The sequence below is a fragment of the Lissotriton helveticus genome, chromosome 9, assembly GCF_964261635.1.
Source record: "Lissotriton helveticus chromosome 9, aLisHel1.1, whole genome shotgun sequence".
Taxonomy (NCBI): Eukaryota; Metazoa; Chordata; class Amphibia; order Caudata; family Salamandridae; genus Lissotriton; species Lissotriton helveticus.
In genome coordinates, this window is record NC_136070.1 from 23062497 (window position 1) to 23078247 (window position 15751).

The 15751-nt window shown below is 45.3% G+C and overlaps 1 protein-coding gene across 1 annotated transcript in view; it reads left to right on the forward strand.

Moving 5' to 3' along the window:
• Nucleotides 1-4836, forward strand: part of LOC144782584 (uncharacterized) — a 50895-nt gene extending 46059 nt beyond the window's left edge. The window contains exons 2-3 of the mRNA XM_078661956.1: nt 715-816; nt 4445-4836. Coding sequence (XP_078518082.1) covers nt 715-816; nt 4445-4836 — 494 coding nt within the window. The remainder of the gene's footprint in view (nt 1-714; nt 817-4444) is intronic.
• The last annotated feature ends 10915 nt before the right edge of the window (nt 4837-15751 follow it).

Sequence of the window (15751 nt, forward strand, 5' to 3'; positions counted from 1 at the left end):
CCACCGCCAAACTCCAGAAGAGACTCCAGCAGATCCAGAACGCCTCAGCACGACTCATCCTGGACATCCCTCGTCGCAGCCACATCTCCGGACACCTGAGAGACCTGCACTGGCTCCCGGTCAACAAGAGAATAACCTTCCGTCTCCTCACCCACGCACACAAAGCCCTACACAACCAAGGCCCAGGATACCTCAACAGCCGCCTCAACTTCTACGCTCCCACACGCCAGCTTCGATCGACCGGCCACGCCCTCGCCACCGTCCCCCGCTTCCGAAGAGCCACCAGAGGGGGAAGGTCCTTCTCCTACCTGGCCGCCAAGACCTGGAACTCCCTCCCGACCCACCTCCGCCTGACCCAGGACCACCTCGCCTTCAGGAAGCAGCTCAAGACCTGGCTGTTCGAGCAGTAGCGTACCCCCCCCTCCCCTAGCGCCTTGAGACCCTCCGGGTGAGTAGTGCGCTATATAAATGCTTTGATTGATTGATTGATAAGTTGGCCCATCAAAGAGTACGGAGAAGCAAAGATCATTTGTTGCAATACACTAGTATTTCAAATTGTAGTTTAGGTTTAGGTAATTAGGAATAGGGCAATAGGCTATTAAGCTATCGGATTTCAAAACTGCACTGCTACTGCATGTGCCTTTTAAAATATTTTTTTTAGAGAGTAACTGTACCACTAATCTATTTTTCAATCGTCTTTATTTCTTACACCAGCACCCAAGGGCAAGAGGGCATCAGAGCAGTGTGAAGGGGCTGCCATCTCGAGTGCAGTAGTAACCACCACCAGCGCCGCAGCAGACAGTTCTGTTGGCCCAAGTAAGTCCTGTTTTTTATCTCCCTAACTCTTACCTTTCCACACTAGTAAAATACTTTGACCGTATGAATTTGTTTTATACTGTCCACTTTTTTTTCAACTCCTCTATCTAATGTTTGTTAAATTGTTATCCCTGCATTATCCTTTTTAGGTCTCGCCTGAGCCAGTGCATGCGCTGCTCGGCGAGACATTTAGTATGTGGATTTTCAAAGTGCTAGCACACGCTTTTGGCAGGCATAGAGCGTGCGGTTGCGCGCACAATGACGAGCAGAGGCGCAATATGGCTTTCCTCTCTTGTCATGGTGCGTGCACATCGCTCGGCAGCCTGCTTTTGCCGTTGCTCACATTCCTCGTGGCACCCTTTCCTTTTGCTCTGCCCCTCCCCCACCACAGAGCGCGATCATTTTCGCTTTCACAGCCGCGCGGCCACGTTACTTTCACGGCCGCGCAGCCTTGTTACTTTCATGGCCGTGCGCCAATGCTTGTTTATTTTGTGGGTTAGCACTGACATAAACATGGGGAGTACACGTACAAATCTTTACTTAAAGCACTGTAGAGTGTGCCTTTAAAGATCACCTTTAAAGATGTTGCGGCGCACGCCTACATGTGAAGAAGCTACTATTAATTCCCTGGAGCTGTGGGGCTCCTCCTTCCACCCAGTGACCCGACTGGCTATCAGCAATGCCCGCTCGGGCTCAGTGCTAACACTGGGTTGTTTACGGCGCTTCCCGCTCCGGGTTTCTTGTTTTATAACAACAGCTCAAACAGCTTCTTTGAGCTCCAGACACTCATGTATATACATAGTATGCATTGACCAGCCCCGCACAGGAGATAAATTCCATTTCCTGTGAACACCGCTCCTCCCACACTACGGAAGTGAGACGGACGCTAGCTGGATCCTGCTTTCTTCAGGTATACTTGCAAACCCCTGTCACTCCACATAGAAGCTCTTTATACAGAATCTCCTTCTTTAACCAGAGTGATACATTTTACTCTTCTCCTAGGATCCCACGAACACAGACGTACCCGCCTGGTTGTTTTTGATTTAGCCTTATCATTATCGTGTACTACAGAACCCTTTGTTTTTATCAATACCCGCCCCGACCGGGTTGGAATTATCACCGGTCCATCGGTGAGTCCTTTTACCGTTTATTGCCTCCACCTCTTTTTAGCCGCTCTCATGAAAACCTACGCGCCTTCTTCCCGAGCGTTTACCTTTACAAATGTTGTCACTTTCTCTCTTTTCCTCACACCAGATCATGCATTTATAGCGCGACAGTCAGGTAACACGCCCTCCTTTTATTGTGCCCCTGCTTCATCGTCCACATGTGCATGAAACTTTTCCACAGCAGCAATCACCCTTTTGCACGCTGATTCTTTGGTTTTCCTTGAGGTATATAGAATTGATTCAATAGTATCAATACTAGTTTAAATGAGGCAGAGCTATTGGATGTCGTTACACTCTCTCTCTTCATTTACATAGTTGTTCATTTTCATCTTTTACCGCGATACAACCTAAACCTATGTTTGTTTATTTTGTAAGTAGCATCCCAGGCACAACCACTGGTTGTCACTTGATCTCTCACGTATTCACTCGGTCGCTAACCACTATCCATTTCTTATCGACATTCACTATTGAATTAGTTCAAAACCCTATGCGCAATATTTAGGAATGCTGATATTCAACCACCTATGAATAATTCCTACAGGGAATACGGTGAAGTGACAATTGATGTTATCCATCTGTTTTCTTCTCCTTTTGGTCCTCAAAAGAAGTCCTATATGGGTTTCCACATATAGTTGAGTGTTTGTATGTTGTCACCTCACTCATGTCACTGCTATTATATGACAACATCAAGTTTGTGAACGTTTACAATACAATTTATTATTACATCTTGTGTCCTTCCCAGCCCTGAAGAGTCACAGGTTACTATCCAGGTGACGAAACACGTGTCGGCTGGTGCATTCATTTGACAAACTCCAAGTTTTGCATAAACGTCATCTATCACATGAAACTACTGGTGTCGACCTCCGTTATTTTTCATTAATCGAGCACTACTTTTGTGCACTTGACATTCTAAATAACGTTATCCTTGAACGTGTGCCCAGGACTTGGTTCTAAGTGGCTATGTGGGTCCTTCACTGTAGGGGTTATTCGGGTTTTCCCCTGATCTTGTTGCACCGTAAAGCACTTGTTTTTCCTCACGTACTCTACCGCTAACTAGCCTGAGCGCCATTCGTCCTACCTATCCAAAAACCATCGCAGAATTTGTTACCTTTGTCCTTTGACATGGCTTGCTGTTCACCTATTTTTGGCCTTTGTGTGGCTGAAAATTATGTTAATTCTATAGCTAAACTCCAACCTAGCTAATCCCTCACACTTACATTGCGGTAGAGTAACTTTTCCTACTTCCAAGCATAGGTATTTGTTGAAAATAATTTAGTTTGGCGGAAGGGATACTCTGTGACAAATGTGCCAAATAATATATGTCCCGTTCCCTTGCCTGTAGGTATGTAACGTTTACAACACAATTTTTACAACGCACTACCATTACAACGAAACTTTTACAATGCAAAATCCATTACAACGCATGCATTTACAACGCAGTCATTACAACGCATGACACTACAACGCACACCACTACAACGCATACCATTACAACGCAGTCATTACAACGCATACCATTACAACGCATAACTTACCATCCAACACTTACCCTACTGTTGCACCCCCTGGAGTTAGAATAGTAATTTTAACCCCTACACTATCCAACACTTACCCTACTGTTGCACCCCCTGGAGTTAGAATAGTAATTGTAACCCCTACACTATCCAACACTTACCTTATATGCAAAGTAGTGTAATGCGTTGTAATGGTATGCGTTGTAAATGTACTATGCGTTGTAGTGGAATGCGTTGTAAAGGTAGTTTTAAAGTATTTGTTGTAATGGTATGCGTTGTAATGGTGTGCGTTGTAATGGATGTTGCGGTGTAAAAAATGCGTTGTAATGGTATGCGTTGTAAAAGTGTGCGTTGTAACGTCATACATCCTTGCCTGTAGGGTAGTACATAATTTTTTCCGCTGTCTGCTTAAGGCAGACAGGATATCCGTTGCATGTTACATGTGTGACATAGTATTCATCCACCTGCCTCTTTTAAGTTTGGAGTCCTGGTAGAATTCGAAAGGCAGTCAGAGAAAAGCAGGACCATTGGAATTAAAAGTTGAATAAATGATCCATTAGGGCTTCCCCTAAAACATGCTGCAGACTGCAGAGAGTAGCAGACCCGGCGCTAGCATGCCTCCATTACTGTTGCACACCAAAAATACTATTAATTGTGCTGTATATACAACATACTCATTAAAGAGAGGTCATTTTGCGCCCAAAGTGTCTGTTTAGTTTCACTATGAAATCCTTTAAACAAAAGAAATCACTTTTATTCTGGTGGTGTTCTGGCTTTATTCCTTGCATTATGTGCTACTGTGTGAGGAAATCATGACCCTGTGAGTGATCACATCAAAAATTCCTATGGCCTTAGGGCACCAGCAATGTTCTGCTACTGTGCCTCTATATAAACACGTTTTTTGCACAGAACATTACAATGTGTTTTTTTTTTCCTTTCTTGATATAGCTACTCCTGCTGCTGGAGCTCGACCATCGCGGCGGAGCTACAGGCTGGAGGCCATTGCAGCAGAATATCGCAAGCTGATGGTTTTAGAGGAAGAGGAGGAGGAGGAGGAGGAGGCGGAGGAGGAAGCCCGTGCCTCCAGTCGCTCCAGCCAGCCTAGCCCACCGCCTCTGGTCCAGCCATACCAACGCCAGCACCGCCGCAACCGCCGCTACCGCCGCCAGCAGCCAAGATCCACCACTGCTGCTACTCAGAAGAACCAACCCCCCTCTTCATCATCAACAACAGACCGCCTCCTCCGCTGCGCCTTACATGAGCTAGAGCTGATTCTTCTTGGCCAGAAGCACCTGGCACAAGAGGTGGCATACCTGCACGCCCGCCTAGATGCCCTCTAGGAAGCCCTTTTTTTGATAGATATTTTTTGGTTCGTGGGACTTTTGTTTTGGGTGGAGAGGTTGAGATTTGGGAAGGGAAGTTGGGAAAAGGTTAAGACTTTGGACATTAGTGGGGCATTGGGGTATCTGTTTGAAGAGCGGTTTGGTCCTGTTGTGGGTGGAGAGGCTGTGCCTCCTGTGTTTAAAAAATAAATGGGTTGTTTGTTTCTTGCATATCACTCACAATCTGTCTTTTGTCTGGGCACTTAGAGCTGCCTTCTATGTTTTTTTTATTGACAAAAAGCTGCCTTCTGAACAGTCACAAACTGTGTGCATTAACTTTTCCTCCTATCAACGAATCAATCAATCAGCCAGGATTTATATAGCACAGCTATTCACCCGAGAGAGTATCCAGGCGCTGAGAGCCGTCTGCTTGGGTGGAATCAGCTGAACCACCAGGTCTTGAGCCCCTCTCTGAATTTCTGAAGAGAGGCTGCGGTCCGAAGGGGAAGACTGCTCCAGGACTTCACGGCGAGGTAGGAGGAGGAGCGTCCTCCACTTTTGCTTTGGTGGATGTGGTGGTGGTGAGCGAGAGTGAGGGAGGTGGAATGCAGGTATCTGAAGGGTTGGTGGAAGCTCAGGCGGTGGTTGACGTATGCTGGTCCTTGATAGGGGCAGGGCTTTTTAGGCTTGGGTCAGCATCTTGAATGGACATCTTATGTGGACGGGAAGCCAGTCAGTATCTTGAGGTGAGGGGTGATGGGGTCCATTTGGGTAGGTCGGGGATGAGTCTTGCCTCTGAGTCCTGTATGGCCTGCAGTCTCTATGTGAGGTGCATGGTAATTCCTGCATAGAGTGCGTTGTTGTAGTCCGGTGGCTAGTGGCGAGGGCTTGAGTGACAGCACGTCTGGTGCTGACTGGGAGCCATTTGAAGCGCTTTCGGGGCATACAAAGAGTGAATAAGCAGGCAGAGGAGACTGCATTGATCTGGTTTGCCATGGCGAGTTTGCTGTCCAGGACGAGGCAGAGGTTCCGCCATGGTCTGTAGGAGTGGGTGAGGGTCCGAGTTCAGCAAACTGCCAGGAATAGTTCCACGGGGACTAGACTTTTCAGATCTGATTCTAAAGACTCTTCATATATTTATTTGCTAGGTTACTTACTTTACTTATACATAAACAATACCCACGACCAGAGTGGGAAGAACACACACTAATCTGTCTTATTGCTTGATGAGGTTAACTGTTGCCACTTGTGCAGCACCCATCCACTTATCACTACCAGTTAGTTATACCCTTGTCCTACTACCCTCTGTAACTATATTGCCTGCTAGGGGGGTATACCTATTCGTATTGCGTACAACATACATTAAAAAAATCTTAATGTTCAGTAGAAAGTACTAACTAAACCAGTTCACTTCACTTCTTAGTTCTCTTACCGGAATAGATGAAGCGATGGCTGCTACCTCTCTCAATCCTCCAAACCCTATTGCAGGGTTTCTCAGGATGCCTTCTTAATGGTGGCGGTAGTAGGAGTGGGGTAATGCTAACATGGAAGACACCACAAGCGAGGTCCCACTCACACCTAGGTGAACTTCAACTATAGCATTATTCAGAAGGATTATCCATCACAGGCAACTATCCTGAAAGAAAACAAGGAGTTAGGGGCATATTATCAAGGGGCTTTATCTCCGCTTTTTTGGCTTTAAAAGCCAAGAAAGCGGAGATAAAATTATCTCCCTATTACCAAGCTGTCGCTAACACCAGTTAGCGACAGCTAATAGGAGATAGCGACCATCTTGGGCCCCACTTTGCATGTCAGTGATATTTATCACTAATGACATGCAAAGTTGGCGTGCCAAGATGTTAGCGACTGAAAACATCGCTAACATCGCTATCTCATATCTCGCTATCTCCTATTACCAACTTTTGGAGATATTCGCGCTAAGCGCGAATATCTCCAAAAGCTAACACCTGCCCAGAGCAGTTCTTAGCCATGTTATCCAATGGGAGGTGGATAACATGGCTAAGAGCATTTGCTCGATAATGCATGAATATCGCTGACTTTTCAGCGATATTCATGCATTGAGGCCGTTTTTTATCGCATTTGCGATAAACCTTGCTAATAGCAAGGTTTATCTGCGATAAAAATCGCCGATTTGCGGCGATAATTTTTGTCTCTAAACAAGTTAGAGACAAAAATTATCTCTATTGGTTGGTAATATGCCCCTTAGTGTTTTATTTTTATTATCATACATTATCTAAAGTGGAGAAGTGTGGCTCACTGGTTAGAGGAGGCAGACCTGGAAGCAGAGGTCAGCCCGGGACCAGGGTTCAATTCCCGGCTCGGCGGGGTCTTGAGTCCTAAAATGTCCATGGACTCGACAATTCTCGCTCTGGTGCCTACTCGATTCACGGGTTCACACTCTGCGACTCTGGGCAATAGCTTGCTTAATCTCCACAACGGCCCCTCGCGGCGGGATGCCTGGCTTTCACCTTGCGGATACCCTGCTGGGGTTATCTCACAGGGGAATACCAGGACGGGTTCCCTAAGCAAGCGCTTAGAAACCGCTCGGTGATTTGCGCTATATAAATTCCTGTACATTTACATTTACATTTACATTTACATCTAAGACTGGGACCAGACTACCACCATGACACAAAGACCAGATATTGCAATAACTAGCAGCAGTAACTTCTGAGCCCTGGGGAGCTAGTTTTTCATTTATTAACAATCAAAACTAAACTCACAAAATCCTGGAGTCAGGAGTGCACTCAGGAGGTTCAGCATTTGTTGCTCGAATGTGGATTTACCTTAAAAAATGAAAGACAAGAGCCGTTTGGCAATCAGGAACAGTTGGTTTAATTAAACGCAGTGGTTGGGAGCATAGGCAACAGAGTTGGGGGTCTGAAGACTGTCTGAACGCACATGGGTTTCGGCCGTCAATTTATACATTACATGAAGCATCATAAATTCCTTTGCACATTCCCGTGGAGATGGAAATTTGGGCCTAGTCATGAAGTTATAAATCTGGCTAATTGTTAAGCTTTGCAGGTGGGTCTCAACCCTGTGTGGGCACATTACGGGGCCAGTAGGTACGTGTCCAAATGTCTGGCATGGGAAGTGCATGATTGCTGCATGTAATGTCCATGTTGTCTACTGATTGCCTGAGTGTTACTAATTTAGTGTGGCATCTGACTTTATGGTGTTTTTGGGCATGTGTGCCTCTCTGGCCAAACATGTTTTATTAGGGCCAGCCTCCGGAGACCATTGTGGTGTTGCTGCCTATCTGTGAGATCGTCTGGGTTTTCCTAGTCACGCTTTTGTTAAAGGGTTGTGTCTCCTCTCCCCCCTCCCCCACCTGTGATCTGTCAATCATTTGCCTCCGGCCTAGACCCTAGTGTTGTGTGGTTCCTAAAAAAAACCATAGGATCTGCAATTTTGTTGGACAGCATAAACTAAGGGCTTGGTGTCTAGACTGATTCTGGACTCCCCCCATAAGATATGTTAATGTTAGCCTATAGACCATCTCGCTCACAGTGCCACCATAAGCCCCTAACCTTACCAAGGAGCGAATAGTTTCTGGCAACCATCGAACATGACAACCCATGACCCCACAGAGATGGTGGAAACAGTTCAGTCAATCATGCTCACTTAGGGCCTGATTAGGATAGTGGGCAGTCTTACGTCCGTCCGCCACCGTATCGGGGATCGGGATCGCCCGACAGGCTGTCGGCAGTCCCGCAGTATACAAATAAACAAGAGAGGGGAGGTAAAGTAACACAGTAGGGGCCAGATGTAGGTAGGCATTTACCGGTTGGTAACGTCCGAATTCGGCCGTTACCGACCGGTAAATGGATTTTGAGATGTAGGGGGCAGAATCGGTAAATTTACCGATCGGTAAATTTACCGATTCTGTAAATTACCGAATCGGTATTTTTACCGATTCGGTAATTTTGAGATGTAGGTGGGACTCTTCTGAGTCCCACAAGCCTTTCCGAATCGGTATTTTACCATCAAATTCTATTTGATGGTAAAATACCGATTCCGGTGTGCATGCACATGTGTGCATGCACACCTGTGCCATATGACAGGCAGACCTGCCCTTAGGGCAGGTATGCCTGCCACATGGCACCCGAACCTGTTTTGGGGGTGCTAGAGGGTGTCAAAGTGACACCCCCTGCACCCTTGTGAAATTCGGTATTTACCGATTCGGTAAATACCGAATTGGTAATGCCTATTCATTCCTATGGGCTTCAAAGCCCATAGGAATGAATGGGCATTACCGGTCGGTATTTACCGAATCGGTAAATACCGAATGTTACCGATTCGGTAAAAACATCTGGATTTCCCTACATCTCCCCCTTCATATTTACCGACTCTTAAATACCGAATCGGTAAAATTAGGTATTTAAGAGTCGGTAAATATTACTTACCTACATCTAGCCCTAGGATTCTTACTCCACAGACTTACTCGAATAAACAAAGGAATCCCACTGGGGGTGTCTTGAAAGTGTTCGCCACAGTGGTATGGGAGCACTTAATGTTTTATAAAATACCCCTCACACACCAAAAGGCCCCTTGGTGCCATGCTTCATCATAGGGGTCTTCGCACCCCTCTAACGGGATGCGGCATGCTGCGACCTACGACTACGCGGGAACACTTTAAGTATGACTATATGTGGTGCATGGGTCTCATTTATCATGGGTTTTGATATTTGCCTTTTTCAGGAGACTTGGGCGTGTGAGCCCCAGTTTCTCTATGGCTTCTTGAACTTCTATGTGCCGGCCCTTAAGGGACCCAAAGGCTGCCCGAAAGGGGGGCTTACTATCTGGCTAAGACAGGAATTTTTTGATAGAGTAGTTGAGATTCCAACTAACAATAGAGATATTCAGCTGATTAGGCTACCAATGGGCTTGTCGGGCACTGTGGATATTTATAATCTGTATGTCAGTGGGCCGGGTAGGGGGAAATCTCAGGTCCTGGCAGCCCTCGACCATCTGATTAGCCAACAGCCTCCCGAAAACAACCTGATAATCGCAGGTGATATAAATATGACTTTCGAGCCACTTGTAGCGGGTGATTGGTATTCGGGGGAGGAAGAAGACTCCCGCTGGGGGATTCCTAGACTGGATCTCAACCCAATAGCCAGATGGTCTGACAGCATAATACAGGTTAATGCACTATGCTGCGAGAGAGGGGTTAGGGCTTTGAATTGCAGAATGCCCAGCGATAGCCAGGGGGTAGACACGTTTGATAACGGGCGATCGAAAAGTAGGATCGACTATGTCTTTTGTAACATGGCTATTTGGCACCTTATGGAAGATATGAAGGTAGTTGCCAGGCAGGAGAGCGACCACAACCCTTTATGTATTTCAAATCAGTTGTGGGGAAGCAACACAGAGGGGACAAGTAACGATGAGGAACCCGTGGCTGATATTGTACCAACTAACGATATGAGGCGGATCAGGTGGGCTCAGGTCGAGATGAATACTAGGGTGATGGAGAGTATCAGGGAGGAGCTACATAAAGTCATTTCCGCCATGAACACTTTAGGGGACAAGGAGAACGAGAATGCTCTAGGGGGTATTACTAACCTACATGATAGGTTTTTTGAAAGTTTAAGGGGGGCATTTCTTCAAGGTAATAACTAAGCCCACAGGCAACCATAGATGGCCACATAGAGTGAGTTGGTATAATGCTGCTTGTAGGCGGGCAAGAAAAGCCCTAGGGAGCGCAATGAAAAGAAGAGTCCCGGATGAGGTCAGAACAGCCAGGCAGGATTATAAGAAAACAATACACAGGGCAAAGACTCAATGGGACGACCAACATTGGCAAGATCTATTAAATGCATGCTCGGTCAAGGACTCAAAAGTGTTCTGGAATATGGTCAAGTGGGGGCAGGGAGGTCACCCCGAACCCTCTTCTAACCATGTGACAAAGAGTAGCTGGTTAGATCATTTTGGTTCCCAATATGTAGCCCGTCCGGAGGATAGGACTGGGGAAACTACAAATATAACTTGCCCCACACGCTGCTCCGCTGAACCGTTCAGCGGAGCAGCGTGTGGGGCAAGACGGAGAAAACTAATCCCGAGTTCATTGCACATTAGCAATCACCCCCCAGACGTTTCTGAATGCTCATGAAGCAAGCAAGCAAAACTTGACAAGTCATGCAATTTGCATGAACTTGAGCCAAACCGCTGTAGGCACATTGTAGCCTTTAGTTTTATACACATATATATTAAACTTTTTTTTTTCTTCACTTTTGTTAATAATATTAATAATTTTTTTGACAATTTAGTGAAACGTGAGTAAGGTGGGGAAGTTGTGCCCCCGTCCTGAAGAAGGATCTCTGCCTCCGAAACATGTCGACGCACACATGAGGTACTGTCCATAATCACAACAGGTTCACCTCGCACTTCACTTCTTTTAGTAATACCAGCCCGGGGTCATGAATAAAAATGTTTTCAAGTACACCCACGAGCCAGGTATTTTTTGAATTTTTGTCACTAAATCCCACCACTCACATAAAATATCCCCAATCACATGCACCACATATAGTCATACTTAAAGTGTTCCCGCGTAGTCGTAGGTCGCAGCATGCCGCATCCTGTTAGAGGGGTGCGAAGACCCCTATGATGAAGCATGACACCAAGGGGCCTTTTGGTGTGTGAGGGGTATTTTATAAAACACTAAGTGCTCCCATACCACTGTGGCGAACACTTTCAAGACACCCCCAGTAGGATTCCTATTGTTTTTTCGGGGCAGTCCCGCAGTAGACATTACAATGCAACCGCCACCACGGCGTTCGCAATGCCTATATTATGCATAGCTGTGGGTGCTACTGGCTGCAGCACCCTCCGCTATGCAAAGAAGGTACTCTGTACATATCCCTGCACTACGTGGCAGGTACTATGTGGTGCCTGCCACATGGTGCAGGGATATGTATGGGGCACCAAAGGCATCAATCATTGTAATTATGCAAAGTAGCCCTCTAGACCTAAGATGAAGATAGCAATGACTTTTGTACAGAGTATGTTAATTTTGTTATGCACGTCATGTGCAGGGTATTTCACTAAGAATCCTCATGCATACTAAGTTAGGCTAGTTTCAAGGAAACCAATGGACATTTTTTCAGTACATAACTGGCTAACGGGTCAGTGCTAGAACCATTATGAAGAGCAAGGTAGGACAAATGTAGGTAAAAGGCCCCACTGCTACTTAGGCCTAGGTTGGAGAACATAACACCCACTCCTCATCTGAAGGTCAACATGGTCAACGAATGCTAAAATAAGTCTGCTAAAAAGCATAAAAACATTGTCGTAAAATCAGTGTCTAAAAACATATATGTAAAGAGGATGATATTAAAATTCAAAAGCTCTATAAGTCCACTAAAGAGTCAATATATGATTAGACGATCTAAGCACATCAAAATCCATGGTGCTCATGAGAGCAGAAGAAAAATAAAACAAAAAAATATTTCTCATTCCAATTTTGTGTTTTTGGAAAAAGGGTGAATTATTCCGATCACAAGAAGAGCAAATATTTATGTGTCCTGTGTTGGAGATGCAATATCACTGTTGCTTGCCTTCGCAGACAATGGTCCCTGTAACATCTTTTGCATCAGGTCAATAGAGCAAAGGTGATCTTCTCAGTTTCCCACAGCAGCCGCTGAGGAATCATTCGACACCTTTGAGCCTGTTGTAGAGCCTTTGTCCGTTCCACCAGGAGCTGAAGCATCCTGTGAAGGCTCTAAGAATTCCGTCATCAACATGGGAATACGCTGATGACATTGAATCACGTGGGCCTTTAAGGCGTCCAGTAGTCCGACTATGCCTAATGGCGCAAAAGATGGAAGGGTCAGATAAAATTCCAACAGGCATTAGCAAAACAGGCAGCGGAACACAGGCATGATGCAGTCAAACCCGGCGGTTCTGAATGATAGGACCCAATGATCGCTTAGACCCTGAAGCCGAGGTGGGCCCAGATGAAGCACCACGTGTTCACGACAACGCCGCACCAGCAGTGATTTTTCCATCTCTCAATGAACTGGGATGTCCATTGTGTAGCAGGAAAATTAAAACCAGGATACCCACTACAAGTAGTAGGACCAGCGGAAAGAAGCCCTCCAAAAACTCTTCCCAATAAGGAGTGTATTAATACTGGAATGACTTCGAAGATTGCTTAAAAGGTGTTCAATAGCCCAGAACCTACACGTTTAAATAGGCGCAAGGTCCCACTCATATCAGACATGTTAAAGATACGATGAACCATTTCCCCGAAATGGAGCGGGAAGTTCGTACTGACTAGTGCCTGTATCTCAGATGAAGACCTTGCACCTGGAGATCAAACGTCTCTCGGACTGAGGTTAAGGCCACTTATTTCTGAAGAAGCATGGCTTTCAATCTGCTCAGAGAATCAAACCAAATAAAAGAAACATTCAATGAAGGCCATTGCGTTGCCTCCCTAAATGTGTGGGTCAGTGGAAACACTACTTGCATACAATACATAACCCTGGAACTTACTGTGACAAGATATGCGATGCCTTGTACCATCCCACAGCAACCTTGATTATTGAACATCAAATAGCTTCCATTAGAAAGCAGCTTTCACACTGGATGGAACACTGCTGCTGGGGAACCCTTCAAGTGACAGGACAAGTTAGCAACTAAATCATTACAGGGCCCGTGGAGCGAAATGTCCTTGCAAACTATGGACCCACTTAAAGCACTTTCACAGTTTGAATCGCTGAGAAAAACATCAGTGTCCAAATTCCTGCATCTAAATCTGTGCGGGATGTCCCGGTACTCATGTATGTATCCTTCTCTTAGCACTTCATGTCTGCCTACCTGGTGATACTGGAGACAGTATTGAAATCGGAAAGTCATGACTGGCAGTGTAATATAGCCATGTATTAACCATTCTGTGGAAGGTGACTCAGCCACGGTGAAAGGTAATTGGTCCAATTGTTCAATGTGCAACATGGTATACTTTGCATCTCTTTGTGCCATTATCATCTGTCTTTCTGTTAGATGGTATGCTGAAAACAGAGTTGTGCTGTTGATGTAATGCCAGGGCACGTGCCCATACGCAATGATTGCAGCGTTCAGCTTAGCAATAAAATGAACCGCAATTGTGATTGTCCATGTTGTATAATAGATAAATTCTGTTCTATTATATCTATTGTAGAAAACACAAGTTAGCTCAGTAAATACATCCTGGATGATAATATGGTCATACGATTGTCGGCCAATGCCTTTTCAGGGTTAAACCTATCTATTTCACGTAGTCTCTCAGCAGCCTCCTGTTGAGAGCTTTTCCATAGCGCATTGTAAATAGCATACAAGAAATGCTTTTGACATGGCTTCTGGAGACCGAACAAAAAATCCCTAAGATCCATGTCATCTGAGAGAAGGGATAAGTCTGGTTTCACGTGGGACAGTGTCGAGGTCTTTAGTCACTCTAGGCACAACTTCCCAACACTGTAAGATGTCCCCACCCCGAGTGTTCTGATTGTACATAGCGTTGATCAGGCCTAGGGATACTGAACCCGCCGGAGGTACCCCTGAATCTTGCCTGACACTTATCTGTGTCAATAGGCCAAACCAACCATCCTTTTCAATTGGGGGTCAGATGAATTGTAAGAACCATTGTGTAGTATGTCATGACTGTGTCCTCACTGTGTAGTGTATAGATTTTTTTGCAACTAGCAAAACTCGCCCTCACTGAGAAATTCTTCAAGTTTGAGGAGCTGACTTACTTACAGTGCCAAGGCATATCGATGTGCTCCACATTTGCCCCTAGTCTGGTGTGTTTGTATCTCAGCTGATTTGAAGATAACAACATCTGGAACAACAATTCATACACAAATGAAATCGGCCTGTGGCAAAGCTATATTGATGATATCTTTGTGATCTGGCATGGTACAGACACAAACATCGCTGATTTTCTCAGCTTGCTAAATGGGAGGAATTCATTCCTTACGCTCACTCTAACCACAGACAGGAACAAAATATCCTTTCCGGATATTACCGTTATTGCCGATAAAGGGAAACTCACTATGAATCTATACAGAAAACCCACAGACCCCAATAGTCTCCTACACTTCAATAGTGACCATCCCAGAGCACTACGAGAAAACCTACCAGACCAATTCCTGAGAATTCGCAGGAACTGCACTGACCTACAAGACTACAACAAGGAAGCAGAATCCCTTTCCAACAAGCTGAGGGAGACAGCTTATCCTGAGCGTGCTATAAAAAAGTCCAAAAAAAGAGCCCGTAACTTTCCAAGAGAATCACTGCTTGAAAATAACCCAAAGAAGCAACAGATTCACTGATCTTCATGAGTACTTACAAATCGATGTCAGACAAGATCAAAAATATCGTAAATAGACACTGGTGTATCCTTTTTTCAAGTAAATTGCAAATCCAAACCTACGTTCTCCTTTAAAAGAAACAGAAACGTACGTGACAGACTAGTCCATAGTAAATTACAGCACGGAGAAACCCAACAAAAAATACTCTATGGATTTTACCTCAAGTGAAAGGCCATTTCCCTTGCGGTAACTGTACATCCTGTGCCCTCACTACTCATACACGTACCCCCGATTTGGGCCTGAGAAAAGCCTGGGAACAACGATCACACACCAATTGTAACAGCAGCAATGTGGTGTATATAATCACATGCCCTTGTGGCGTACGCTACATTGGCATGACAACCCGAAAAATACAAACACGTATATGTGAGCATAGCAGTACAATACGTTTTAAGAAACAGTCAACCAGACGGACTGCACATTTCATTGAGAGCAACCATTCCGATAAAGACCTACCATGGCATCAGCTAAGCCTTTAAAAAGTCTTTATGGGAGCATAGGAGTCTAATATGATGTGAATTAATGTTGTGGAATGGACCAATGGAATCCCATAGCATCAA